Source organism: Cryptomeria japonica, chromosome 3 (genome assembly GCF_030272615.1).
Source record: "Cryptomeria japonica chromosome 3, Sugi_1.0, whole genome shotgun sequence".
Lineage (NCBI taxonomy): Eukaryota > Viridiplantae > Streptophyta > Pinopsida > Cupressales > Cupressaceae > Cryptomeria > Cryptomeria japonica.
The window spans coordinates 675,615,204-675,630,635 of NC_081407.1; the positions used below are offsets into that span (position 1 = coordinate 675,615,204).

General features: G+C 34.3%; 1 protein-coding gene across 1 annotated transcript in view; it reads left to right on the plus strand.

Moving 5' to 3' along the window:
- Positions 1–13,951, plus strand: part of LOC131030646 (uncharacterized) — a 110,853-nt gene extending 96,902 nt beyond the window's left edge. The window contains exons 7-8 of the mRNA XM_057961553.2: positions 10,950–11,120; positions 13,358–13,951. Of these exons, the coding sequence (XP_057817536.1) occupies positions 10,950–11,120; positions 13,358–13,549 (363 nt within the window). The 3' untranslated portion in view covers positions 13,550–13,951. The remainder of the gene's footprint in view (positions 1–10,949; positions 11,121–13,357) is intronic.
- Positions 13,952–15,432: the final 1,481 nt, after the last annotated feature.

A 15,432-nucleotide genomic window follows, 5' to 3' on the forward strand; every position in this document is an offset into this window, starting at 1 on the left:
ATGTGATAAAAGATTTGTTATAGTTTTCTGTTGAAATTCTTTATGAGATCTCAACTTAGATCATTGTAGATAACAGTTATCCTGATGACTGACACGTATGTGTTAATCTATGCTGAGCTTGCTTGTATCGTCAAGGTAGACTTGAGACAACTATTGACAGAGTTTCTGGAGACACAATAGCAATGTCATTAAGAACCTTTAGCTCAAATTTGACATAATAAGTTTAATAGTGATGCTTATTGAGTGGAAGTAGCAGGAAACACTGATTGGGTTATGTCTAACAACCCTGGAAACTGAATTAATGATATGGACCTTGTAACAGTAACTTATTTGACTTGGTCAAATGCTATTAATTGTATTAGATAACTGCTATGTGTCAGGTAGAAAAATTGGGGATTGACAAATTTTAGATTTTGCTCCTTTTAGTGAAAATTATAAAAGTTGAGTGAAATGCATTATTTCAAGGTAGTGAACCTGTTTATCTTAATCCAGAAAAGTTGAGAATTCTTGCAGGAGCATTATGTCTGATATTATCTTAGTGAGCATGAGTAAATAAGATCATTGAAAGGGTAATTAGGTTGATCAGATACTCCCTGAGCATGATGAACCAATGAGGTCTATCTGACAAAGTGGATGAAGATAATGCTAAAATGCATAGAGAATAGACTCCAAGGCCTATTCTAACTGGATAGATGCTAAAGTTATATCTGTAACTGTTATAAAAAGGGGGTTTCAATGAAGTTATTGTTGGGCGTTGTAGTAACAGTAAAGATAGATGAACTTGCTGGAGTGAACATACATGATTTATTGACAGTGACTTGTGATGTTACTTTAGTTATAAATTAGTTGAGCATTATTGCAAATAACTAACTATAATTAAGAAGGATTAACGGTCGTAGTTACTAGGAGATTCAGGGGTATGGTACAGGTATAGGGTTGGGGACACTGATCAAATTAGGGTATGTAATAATGAATAAGGAGACGATTGTATTATATATAAATTTGGCCACCAGAAATTGTGGATATGTGGATCTGTGCATGGTCCATGTTCCTATAATGGAGTTTCCTAGTAACCATGGGACTTTTTAACCTAATCTTTGCAGCTTAAAACTATAATAATTGAAACTCCTGAGTCTCCGAAGGCTATAATGCTCATACATGAGGCATTTACAATGGTCATGTGAACTTATGGCTCATAAGAAAACTAAAGAATTGAACTAGGATGGACTATATGTTCCTTGGGTAAAAGTGACCCATAGCAGCAAAAATCTTTTGGGGAAAAAATCGGCTAATTAAAAGAATAAGTTTTTTTGAAAAAAATCAGGATTCAAATGGGTAAAAATCGGATTTGAAAAAAAAAACATTAAAAAATGTTGAAAAAGAGACAAAAGCTACATGTTTTTGAAATCTAAAGGCATTTTCATAGCATAGAGATGTAGAGAGCAAATAAAATAGAGAGTTTAGCCCATGAGTTGCCCAAATAAAATGTTTTTTTCTAAAATAGCAGAACACAGTATAGCATGTAAGCTTTGCTACTAAATGATTCTTTAGTAAGCTCTATTTGAAGTTGATAAAGTTATTGCTTAATGATTAATAAAATAGTTCATTGAAAGATATGAGTAAACCTTTAGTCTTGTTGTATGATGTGAGTGGATGGTAAAATGTTACAAGACTGCATTCTAAATTATTATTAATATTAAAAAAGTGTTTAATCATAGAGACCACACTATCATAACAAACTCTAAAAACTTTGAAAACTTAGTAAGACCTCAAAACAACTACAATAAATATGTTGGCATCCCAGTCGGATAAAAGAAAAAAACATTTTATCATTGTGAAATTTTCAAGTAGGAAACTTAAAGAAAATATCATCCAAATAAAAATATTATCAGCTGATAAAAGAGAAACCATTTCTCATAATAGGTAGAGTCATATGGGCATGAATTATGCATTTTCAAATATTCCAGGAACAAAACCAAGTCAAATTCAAAAGCTTTGCTATTAAGCCAAACCTTCAAATTTAGTCAAAGTACTAACACACATAAAGTAGAAGTAGAAGATAGACACAAAACACATGTTGGATAAATATGCATAATATCAGCATAAGCATACAAAATCACAATGAGCAAGATAGTGATGTCACAAAGATTGGACATCTCAGTGCAACACTGGGTTACACATAAACATCAGGCTGATGTTTTTATGCAGCCAAGGGTTTTTGTACTAAAAAATGAGAGAATGATAAAATGTTATGAAGACAAAGATGATCTACACATAACATTACCTCTTCGCTTTTAGTAATGAGGCAATGTAAAAATTGAAAGTATAGCATTGCCATATTCATCAAGCAAAGCAATGATATGATAAAAAGTCTAAATTAGTATTACATTCAAGCCACTTAGCCAAGAATATGGATTATTTCTTTCTAGAGAACTAATTGACAAGGCTATCACTGTAGAAAAACATAGACCATCAAATGTTTTTTGGACCAAACAACCAACCAATCTTCACAATAACAATTTAGTTGTGCAGAAAATCATGATATCAAGTAGACACAATTAAATAATGATAAAGTAGAAAAAATATGAAGTAGACATAGCGAGCTAAAATATAACCTCAGAATATAGACCATTCACCTATCATAATAGTAAAATACTGTCTTTGGATGGAAGCCTCATCAAAACAAAATAGATTTAACATTTTTTATCTTGTTAATTTAAATTGAAAGATCCTTATGATGTGCACATTGAAAATTCTATTTAACATTCGATGTAGATAAGAAGTAGACACAAAATTAAGCCATGTGTGACAGCATATTGATGGTATCGATAGAAATCCTAGCATCTAAATATAGATAAAAGTAAACCATGATAAAATAGACACAAATTATGAAGTATGAACAATGAGCGAAGATATAACCTTGGAATATATACCATTCACTTGTCATAACCTTAAAATACTATCTCTTGGATGGAAACCCAACCAAATAAGATAGATTTAATGTTTATCTTATTAATTTAAATTGAAAGATCCTTGTGATGTGCACTTTGAAATTTTTATTAACAATCTATTCACCTATATGTATGTGCTGGTCGAATTTTATGTAAATACAATTTATATGGCGTGGAATTATAGAATGTATTTGCAGGAATGCACAACGAAAAATTGCCTACCTTTGACTCAAATGCAGTGCTTCCCAACACCCTGCAAATCTGCAACTAGTCGTGCCTTCTATGCATGTCTTGACGAGCTCCCATTTATAGTTGTGCCCTAAAAATATTGTACAAATTTCACAAGCTTCGAGGTTTAACAAGTTGGTGGGAGATTGATTAAGGTTTCATAAGCAATTTAAATGAAATGTTTATGCAGTTTAAATGCAAAAAAAGTTGTTGAAAATTGCAGTCAACAATTTTTTAAAAAGAAGGGATTTTTTGGGGAAAAACTTGTCCATGGCAAAGATTTGCAAAAAATCAGGTATCATTAGGTTTTTTTGGAGAGTATTGCTTCTTTGGGTTAAACACATTATGAACATAAGGCCCTTTGTGCCAAAAATTTATACAATAAAATATGAGTCAAACTTATGATTGGAACAAATTGGTTGTAGGAAATTGATGTAATACCTTCGTACCAACACATTAATCTGCAGCAAGGAAAAAAGTGGTTTTAGTACCACCTCCCTTAGCCAACCTCAAATTCACAATTTAAAAAGAAGTGTTTTTCAACACGTGTGCCATTTTGGCCGACTTGATAAGTAAAATAATTAAAGAAAAAATAATATAATAAAATAAAATGGAGCTAAGTTTTAAATTTAAATTTCTATTGCCAACTTTGGGCCCTATGGCTGACCTCTTCAAACAGATATAAAAGTTTAGCTTTGGTGCCAGTTTGAGGCAGACAAGGAATTGATTTTGCTATTTATGTTTTAATCAGCAAATCTGAGACGAAAACCCTAGAGTTGCCACCCTTTGAGGTAGGACGAAAACCCTATCCTCAGTTCCCTGATTTATCCTTTTCCAACATTGAAGCTTTGCTGATCTGAAGGTAAAATTGCTCTACTTTCAAGACACCACTAGGATTGGAAGCAGTTTGCAGACTTTTTGGGCAGGTTCTAGGCAACTTACAGGCCTTATATGGTAAATCCAAGGAGAGTCATTCTGAGCTATCAATCCCATCAGTATTCAAGAGAGTTTATACAGTACTTGGAGAGGGAGAAGGGCAATCAAACCACTGACTGGGTAGCGTCCACATTGCAGGCCAGAGTCATTGGGCGCCATCAACAGACCTGGGGGACAGCAGAAAGGTCTGAGATGCCATAAGATCCACTCACAATTCACCGACATTTGTAATCCAATCATCAATCTAACATTCCATATCTGCAGTATGGGTATTCAGTTGGTTGGGATATACCCCACATAATTGTGAACTTTGCATTTCCAGATCAATATATATTATATTTATATTTGTAAACATTCCAGTGCTCTGGGTGAATAAACAAGTTGAGTTTCCTGTATTGTTAGTTCTATTTTGATTGCTTCTTTTCAATTGTATCCTAAGTAGCTGTAGCTGTCTATATTTATGCCATTTCAGTTTGCACAATTTAGACAAAAATCTGAAAGTAACAAAAATGGTAGAAAGGGACATAACAGTAGTATCAGAGTAGTATGTCTTGCCAGCCTGTGGGTCTGATTTGTATGAATATTGAGTCAAGGAGATATGAGAATTTAGGAGAGAGAACATAGGGTGATGAGCTAAATTCTTACTCAAGGAAGAAGGAATAGATCCTATTCAAAAGCTACTGTTAAAAATAGAAAATGATCAAGAAAGGTACCCATTTGAAGCCACCAAAATCTTTGACTGAAATGAAAGAATGTCTGATGGAGTCAAATCTTTACTCCCTTTTGATGATTATTTGAGATGTTCTGAATGGAGAAATCCATATAAAAGAGGACTTTATTACTACTTAAGACGAAAGAGGAAAGTAGATTTAGAAGTTGCTAAGAAGGAGTTAAAGGAGGAGGCAACAGAATCATTTTTGAAAGAAGAGCCCAAGATGATGGACCTAAAACAGTGAAGGCTACACCAGAACCAAATCACAAGAGGTCAGGAAAATTGTGATAGTAGAGCAGTTACAAGAAATCAAGGAGAAAGAACACGAGGAATCCTATAAGCACGTTGAAGGTGAAGTTTCCTTCTTGATTTATAATGATTGTGTGTACCAGCAAAAGACCAATGAAGGTGGGAAAGAATCCATTGTTGGTTGAGAAGAGTTTGAGTTGAAGGAAGGTGTGTCAATAGTTGTAATTGATGTCCAAAAAGCACCAACCCAATATTCAGGTATGGAAGTAATTGAATCATGTAATGATGTTTTGCAATGTATGGGAATGATTGGACTGCGTGTTGATGATTCGCAAGATATTAGTTATGTTGTTGTGAAGAATGATTTGATTTTTATTGACCTCCATGAAGAGGAATTGCAAGTTTATCATGAAAACCCTAATGTTATTGGAGAGATGGAGATTATACTCTTTAGCTTAGGGCATGGGGATCCCTTTCTTCAAGATCAAGGACATTCACATGCAATTGTGTGGGATGTAGGAGACTTTTCTTTGATGGAACTACTCATTCCATCAACTATAGATTTTCTATCCCTTACACACCTACAAAACAACAATTAAGTTGGATCATGAGCAAGCATGAGGTATCTTGAGACTTATATTCTAGGACTAATATGTTGACACATCCTCTTGATGAAATCTCACTGGTTGATCGAAGGCCTGATGGAGATTTGCAAAATGATAGTTGCCCAAAATGGGCCACAATTTCTGACCCCTTTGCCCTTTTGGCAACTATTGACATGAGAGAAGGAAATTCCATGATGATACATACTAGCTACATAGAGGTTGAGTGGGAAGCATTCAAACTCCTTTGCTCCAAGATCGATAAGCTTGTTGATGGGTTAGTTTGTAGTCATGAGGAGACCTTTGGCTTGTACATGATGATTCTAGGAGGGGCCAACATGGACACTGAAGGACAATGGGTGAATTCACCAAGCTATCACTTCACCACACTTGAAGACCAAATGAAGACAGTCACCTTGAGATTCTCGGTGCTAGATATTATAAGCAAATAGGTATCATTTTGATTTCCAAGACCTTGTGACTAAGTATAGTATGATGTTTTGCTTATGAAGCTACATGCACATATTCCAACCAAGTTGCAAAGGAATCATTGCAAACACTGATGTCCACATGATTCTCAGTTTTGGCAGTGCTATTATCATCATTTCCAGTCATTTCATGGCATCATTGGCCACCACAGGGGTGTTCTCAGTTGCGAGACAGTAATTTTCTGTTTGCAATGGTTAGTAAACTTTCATCAATCTCTACTATAAGGGCGCTTGAAGCCTCCTTATTTCGAACTTTTCTAGGAAGTGCTAACTGCTGTACCATTTTCTATTGCTGATCTTAATTGCTGTCCATGGTACAATGATAAGACAAAAGGTTCACATGAAAGCTAGGGTAGCACCCCATGAGCAAGGAGATATTTGTGCAGAATATCACCAACAGGGTATGAGAGGGATGAAGGGTGATGAAGGGTTATCATTATATGACAATGGATGCATTCCCAGGACAGGTATGGACCCGCTTTGCAACCCTTTGCGGTAGGATGAAAACCCTATCCTCAATTCCCTGATTTATCCATTTCCATCATTGAAACTTGCTGATCTGAAGGTGAAATTGCTCTACTTTCAGGACAGCGCCAGGATTGAGAGTAGTTTGTAGACTTTCAGGACAGGTTCCAAGGGTTTAAGGCAGCTTACATGCCTTATATGGTGAATCCAAGGAGAGCTGTTCTGAGTTATCAATCCCATCAGTATTCAAGAGGGTTCCTACAGTACTTGGAGAGGGAGAAGGGCAATCAAACCACCGATTGGGCAGCATCCACACTGCAGACCAGACTCAGGGGTGATTGGTTGCCATCAACAGAGATCTTGGGGACAGTAAAAGGGTCTGAGATACCATAAGATCTGCTCACAGTTTACCAGCATTCATTATCCAGTCATCAACCTAACATTCCAGATCTGCAGTATGGTATTCAATTGGTATTTACCCCATGTAATTCGGAACTTTACATTTCCAGATCAGTATATTTATATTTGTAAACATTCCAATGCTCTGGGTGAATAAATAAGTTGAGTTTTCTATATTGTTAGTTCCATTTTGATTGCTGCTGTTCAAGGTTATCATAAGTAGGTGTAGCTGTCTATATTTATTCCATTTCAATTTGCACAATTTAGACAAAAATCAGAAAATAACAAAATTTGTAAAAAGGGACATAACACCAGGGCATTCACATATTGATGCAGTGTGCAAGTACTTTTCATGTATTGTGATTGTATCTCATGTTAACGTGACTAGTATGAATGCATTATTGCATTTTTTTGGACGTTTCTCTGTCCTGCCAATATACTAGACTTACATGGGAAGATAACATATGGTTAATGGCAACAATCAAAGCAATTCCTCAACCAAGGAGGAGAAAAACCTTAAAAGAAAAATGATGATATCTACTGGAAACGATGAATAAGAGGGAGTTAACAAAGGAATGATGTTAGGGGTGTACGCAGATCTCTTGCTTGGTACTCTAAATGTGCTATATATCATCTCAAATGATAATTTGTTTTCATCCTCAAGCAAATTCAGTTTCTTTCTTCTCTTTGCCTGCATTTTCTCTTTTCCACATTGTATTTTGGATTCTCTTTTTTTGTATGTTGATGATGCACATCCAGATTTTACGTTCACTCTTATGACAATAGAGTGCAGCAAAAATCATTTGGGGAAAAATTGGCAGACCAAAAGTATAGGATTTTTCGAAAAAAAATAGTGAAAAAATCGGATTTAAAAAAAGCATAAAAAAATGTAGAAAAAGAGACAAAAACTACATTTTTTGGAAATTTTAAGGGCATTTCCATACCAAAGAGACATTGAGAGAAAATAATAGAGAGTTTAACCACTAAATTGTAAAAAATAGACTTTTATTATTTATATTCATATCAATGATTACATTGCATTGCATAAAGCATATTACAAGATGGTGGCGCATGACAAAATTTCAGTTACAATATAGTTTGTCCAAAGTCAACCTATAAACTAAGTACAAAGTTCCAAAAAATCAAACATAGCCAATGACTCTTGCTACTACAATGAGATTGTAAAATTGTTGTCTCCTTTAAAGAATTTAGTAATATGCTTGCGTTGTATTAGCCAATTTTTGAACTGAGTTTGCTTTATGTATCTGCTATATTTTGTTGTTGAAGCCATTTCTTGTGTATTGCATTTTCCTAATGTAACTGCTGCATTTGGCTCTAATGTCTAAAGTGATGTTGAGAGCACATTCCTAAACCTTTTTCATTAATTTTATTATATATTCTAACATGCTGAACATTAAAATCTTACAAGAGCTTATTAAAAATCTTTTACCAATTCTATTTTGATGTTAATTTTGAATCATATATCTAAGAGGAGAATGTGTATGGTCTCATACTTTCTTTGCAAGTGTGAACATGCTGTTTAAGTTCATCCAAAGAGAACAAACTAAAGCTATATTCGTCTTCACTTTCATCAAATCCAAGACAATCCTTAATGCTTTTCACTTTAAGTCCCAGTTTTTTTTATAACATAGAAATCATTGTAAATATAAAAAGATTAACCTTCGGTCAAAAGGTGGATTGCCTGTTCAGTTTTCATGAACCAAGGAGCCTCTATTACATTTAAGATTGTTTGATAAATTTTAAAACTAAAGAGAAAATCTCTAAAAGGAAAAATTAACCTGATAGCAAAAAATTCTTACCATGGTCACACAGTATATTTTTGTGAGAAAGTTTGTAATTATTTTCTGTTTAATTTAGATATTTACTTGTACGATGGCAACAAGTAGTGGCAAGATTTTGTTGACTTTGAAAAGATTTCTTGAATTTTAGATTATTGGAAATTGGTTATAGCAGGAACTGATTTATCTTAAATTTGCCATTGAGGTAGAAAAATAAATTCATGTCATACTTCTTAGATATTGAAATGCAAATGATCCGCAAAAACTGCTGAAGAAAACAAAGCATGCGCTTAGTGTTTATGCAACATATCCCTTAAATACAATTGGCACCATACGGGTTTGAAATTTATTTTCACTTTGTCCAAATGATCAATGCACTATGTGCATGTGAACTTGCTAGCATATTTGTGGGGCCTAGTTGATGGCCTATTTATATAAATAACTGCATTCTACACAGATTATAGATAGAGAAGAACAATTAGTATTCTTTGATGTATAGTAATTGTACATATCTTCTCTAATCTAATACCCTTGCTATATAGTCATTTTTGTTAGCCTGATCTGCAATCTTTTTTACTCTTCTCTTTTCTAGTTCTCATCCCAATGATGGATCATGGAGCATGATCCAAAACATTGATGGGAAAATCACACACACAGTCAAGTCAGAATTCATCGATTTAACTATCATGGACTGTGGAAACTTCATGCATGTAATAGTTTCATTTTCATGTTTTGTAAACTTGTGAATTACCAGATAATTTTGTAGTTTCACCCTCTCATCCATCTAGGAATCAGACCATATCTTATGGTCATTGGCATATGAGTTGTACCTCTTGGTTTATGCTTATAACTTATACGTTTATAACTAATGTATATGGATAGTTGAGTTTGACATGTGTTGCTGCTTTGTTTTGGAATAGGCCATACCTGCTTTTCCTATTTTCTTGTGTAAGGATACTGCCTGCCTAATTCATATGGAAAGCTGAGTCATTTCAACCTCCAGATTTATATTAGGAGTTATACAAGTAGAAATGATTTGAACGACCATAATTATCTCTCTCGGTTTTGTTCAGGTTGTTTAAAAGTTCCTTGAAAATTATAAGGATGGTAATATTGACTTCAGTATAAAATCACAAACACTATACAAGTATAAAATTGTTGTTATCCCTGAAGCTGACAGGATAAAATCGCCTGCTGAAGTCAACGACTCCCTGCAACTCTCCTTGTTTTTTGTTCGGGATACCTGAGGTTGTTCGTGTCCTAACCAATGTGCGTGTGCATTGTTGCAAGAAAATGTTCTGCATCTATTAGTTTATAAAAAAATTGCTCTTTTTTAGGGTTTTGTGAGTTCATGGGGAAGAGAATAATTAGATGCAATTTTTTATTATTTAAATGTGATTTGTTATGTGATTAAAACATGATTTAAACTGCAAAAAATCATTGACCAATGATCAACAATCTCTACAGGTTGTGCGATATTTTCAGGGGAAAAATCTGCCCCAGCTACAACTTTATAAAAATCACAATTTATTGCAGATTTCTGCTTCTATGATACAGACAACAGCCCTGAATGTACATTTCCTCTGGATTAACCTCTTCATTGAGGCTGAGTTTGGCAAAATTATTTTATATTAACTTTCTACTGCAATAAAGTTGACAAGATTGATTTTTTATTTTCAGTTCAGTCCTAACTGATACCTGATTTCTCTATACATGAAACAATTTTTGACAAAAACACTTATTTCTTCAAGATGTAAAATATACACATCAGATAGACATGAAACTTTATCAATGAGATTTATCGCAAATTTCTGCATATACCCTGAAGTTTGGTGATTTTATTTGTTTGGATGCTTCCTACATGACAAAAGCTTATCATTTTAAAAAAGAAATGTCATTCTATGAATGTGTGTGCTGTTGAAGATGCTTTGCTTCCCCATATGCTTGCACAAAAGGTGAAACATGGCAAGATAAGCTAGTTAGAGTTTATCAATGTGTGAGAATGCGTTAAGCAAGCTGCAGCCTTTATGAACCTGCTACTTTATATTTTATGTTGAAATGACAATATTTTTGCATATTTGAATATAAAATCATTACTGACATTATCTTTATTTATGCAGGAAATTACTGGGGGCAGGGGAGTTGATATTGCTATGGAAGCGTTGGGAAAACCAGGGACATTCAAGCAGACTGTACTCAGTGTACGGGATGGTGGGAAGGCTGTTTTGATTGGGCTTGCACCCTCTGGTGTTACAGCAGAGGTTGACATGACACGGCTTGTTCGCCGTCAGGTCCTAATTTCTTACCTTATTGTTTTAAATCTTTGCTAAATTGAATAGAATTGTAGTCAGGATACACAATTTAATAAAATTCTTGAAAGGAACTAAACTTTCCAAAGGATTTTACTTATCAATATTACTTTCTGATTCTGAGATGGTTAGGCTCAGGGCTCAAATTTCTTCCCTGCCTCTCTTTGTCCCTTTTTCTGGAAAGCTAGATGGCAGGTTGTAATTTATCAGTTTGAATGTTCCTCCCTATTAGCAAAGGCGATTTTGTTAAACTTGGAGTCATTTCTATTATTGTTCAGAAAATCAGCGAGACAAGAGAGCTTCTGCACTAGTGATCATTTCTGCACCGATTGTGGTGTTTATCCTTAATTTTCACTTCATTGTGGAAGGCCAGTGCTGCAAATCTTTGTTTTTTAATTTTTTAAAAGAGCAATTTTCCTAAGTTACATTAAAGAAGATGAGTACAGGATTAGAACATGAGCTATTAGCAGCAATTATGAGTGCCTAATCCAACTCCTTAGTCTTCGATGCAAAGACCAACTTTCTTAAATACATCCAACCGAGATATTTGTCAGTTGCTCGTATCACATGAGTCTCTGAAGAACAAACTCATTAGGTCAGTAGTTTCTATTTGGAAAAACCTAAAACATTCTCTTGCTTGCATGTGTATGCATGTTCATTACTATATTTTTGAGACCTGTAGCACTCGCCAGTGATAATTTATGATTATCAATCTTTATGATGAACTGGAAGATCTAGGTGTACCATGGAGTCCTAGTTGGGCAGATCATTGCTTATCCATGTAAATAGGTACATGACAAACTAAGGTTTGCTTGACTTGGAAATGATGAAATCGATCAACCCTGATTATCAAATGTCGCTTTCAACTTGTGCCAAAGGTGCTACCCTTAACAAGATGGGCTTTATTACCAATTTACCAGGAAGAGTGATATAAGGGTTTGGTTTCACGACCACCATTGAGGAATGCACATTGGTTTCTTTCTATGTTACCTGTTTGTCCCATGTAGGCCCCGGAGCTCAGATCGATCCGAACCTGTTTCGGACTCCAGATCGATCTGGGTAGGGGTTCTGGCAGGGGTCATTCTTTAACAGTGGGTTTGTTTTGGAGTCCGTCAAGAATCCGAACGTTGCATTAATTATTCTGTGCAAATCCGTCAAAAATGTGTACCTTTGTTTTACAAATTTTACTGGAATCCAATACATTGAATGCTGGCTTTTCTCCATTGGAATCTGGAATCCTGAATCCACGAACTAAAAGTAGCTCAGATCCGATTCTATAATGGAGGCTGCATCTTGTTACTAGAGGTTGGAGATTTACAATAGCCAGCAAATGCTAAAGGAACTGAGGTATTCTAAAGAAGGGCATCGTCCTATACGAAGAGTGCGTAGGGCAATATGTGACTCACCAATGAAGTTCAGGTGGATAGGGGTTGTAAAGGCTGCACTATGAAGTGCACCACCCACACAAAAAACAGAAGCCTGTAATATTGTTAATTAAACTAGTCATATGGCAGAATGGAGCCCACAATATGCCTGGTAAACAAAATTTAAAACTAATTGAACTTTTCAATGTCGAAGCCTTGCACAAAGTTCCATATGGCAACAAAAGAAATTATTAATGAAACCCTAGAAGGAAAGGATGATAGATTTAGTTTATTTAAAATTATAAATATGCATATTAAATGCTTTATAAATATTAATGATTTTAGTTTTATTATTTAAATATTGAACAATAAATTTAATTATAAATATGTATAGATTTGTCGATTTTTAATATTTTATATACTTTTATATGGATGAAACCAACCTTAAAATTTTTTGGGGGCTGAATCCGGGAATTGATCTCTAAACCAAACTATAACTTAGGTTTCTTTCTAAGACATCCAATGTGTCTGAAAACAAGCATAAATATTTACTTGGCTTCTAAGGGACCATCCAAGACTAGGCAGATTGGTCTTCCAGGTTTTACAAATACACAGAAGTGAAGATGGTATTTCAATTACATTATGATTGCATTCATCTGTTCTGCAGACATTACAATGAATGAAGGAACAAAACGACTTTTATAGACATACATTAATATGTTTCTTATTCTTATTTATGTTGTGTGTTACAATCACCTTACCCATGGTTTTTGTTTCTGCTCAGCAATATATACCTTATCCATGGTTTCTGTTTAATATTGACAATTCAGTGTCAAATTTTTGTTGAACATACAGATAAAAATAATTGGATCATATGGAGGTAGAGCAAGGCAGGATCTTCCAAAGTTAGTAGAGCTTGCAGAAACAGGCATCTTCAACCTGGAAACTGCTGTTTCAAGGAAATGTACATTTGATGAAGCTGAAGCTGTTTATAACGCTCTTGACAGAGGCGAAATTATAGGTCGAGCTGTGGTTGAGATTATGTAACCAAAGTCCCAGATTAAATTTTTTAAAGATTAATAAACTTCATGTTCATTTTTAGAGGGTGAAAGAAAATTGACGTGCTTCGGTGATTGAAAAATAATGCCGATTATGGGTGATCCTCAAAGTTGTTGATCCTACCCCAAATAAGCAAGACTACATATAGTAGAGCAAGGAAAGCACAATAAGCGATTTTTGTATATACATCTCATTTTGTTAGGGACTCGTGTACCCTACATTTATCTTATGATTTATCAGTGTTACACTGAAATAATACAGGATGGGAAAAATGTTGACCATTAATGGTTCCTTGCTCAAGTTACATGTTCTTGTTGGATGCACCTATCAATTTTGGGGTGATTGTGCTCAGATGCGGCTCTTTTAAATTCCATATTCATTGAAATTCCATGTTTAAGTCTACATAATATTCTCTATATCATTATGCCTGTGAAGATTTCTTGTTTGTATTCATTGAGATCATTTCTACTTTATTGACGAGTGTGATTCGGTAGTACTTCCTAAAAGTTTTCTTTAGTTGGTTTGTAGCTTGAATAGCCAATGTAGGTGTTAGAAAATTTCTAGAGCAAGTAAATAAAAAATTATATAGAAACGATGAAAAGGAAAGGAAGACAAGGTACATTAAGAGATTTGTATTGAATTTATTTTGGGGGGCATATTGTATGTTTACAGTTTCCCTTCGGGAATTCGGTTGGCATTTATGTTAGAAACTGCATTCTAAGAAAAATAAAATTCAAGAACATACTTGTCTGAAAATAAGATGGTCTGATAATTGATGCACAGCTCTATTAGAATTTGATTTTTGCAAGGATGAAATAATTCCAAATGTGAACAGAACCTATGTGTTAAGAGGAGAATTTCCTTCAAGGAACCTAAGAAATGCACAGATCGTTATGGATCAGAAGCATGCTGGTATTTTCTTTAAATTCTAGATGTTATTATTATTTTTCAGAGGAAGAACTCTTGTGGTCATAGATATAATTTGGTTACTTCAGTTTTGATATCATCCCATTCCAAAGGGTTGTGATAGTTGAAAAAAAGGCAGATTAATATTATAAAACCAGCACCTTGCAGTTAAGCTATAACTTGTTCTTCTCAGATCTGGTCTGTTCTTGATGGGTGTTCATGGTTGCAGTTTTTAAGTGCAAAAGCCAAAAACAATTCTGGGAACAACACACAGAAAATAAAAAAGATGAAAAACTGAAGAACACAAGCCAAAAGGAAATTACACGTTACATCCCAGGAAAGTGAGATATCCATAATGCATTGTTTAAGTGATGATGACTTGTAGATAATCATAATGAAAGTGAGCACGTCTTATTAATTGGACAAGGACCTAGCCCTAATCCATGGGAGTCCTTGGATGCCCATTGTATTGATTAGTTCATTGTAATTATCTTTTCTTAATTTATAAAGTATTCTAATGTGTTTGAATATATAAAAACTTTGTATAAAATCCATTCCATCTATAAAATGTTATTTATTATACATAACATATCCTTTTTTTTCTTAAATTAATTATGGACATGCTAAATTTAAATAAAGAGAGAATATTAAAAGAAATATAGAAAAGGGAATCCAACGTCGTTCATCCCTTAGAATCTTGTTAGGCTGAAGAATGTTTTCACCCACAGGCCTGCAGATAACAACATAAAAATTGATGGTGGAAATTGGTTTAAAGACATACAAAGAATTTGGGGCAAAAATGAGAGATTATTATTGTTTCAATATAGAGTTTAGGAGAAGGGGCGGATATTTTTTTGGGTTGCAGGGTTTGGAGGAAGAAAACTAGAAATTTTTGAACTAGGAATTCTTTCAGCTAGCTCTTGATAGTTTCTTTGTTAATTAATTTAATGTTTTTTAAATGCTTT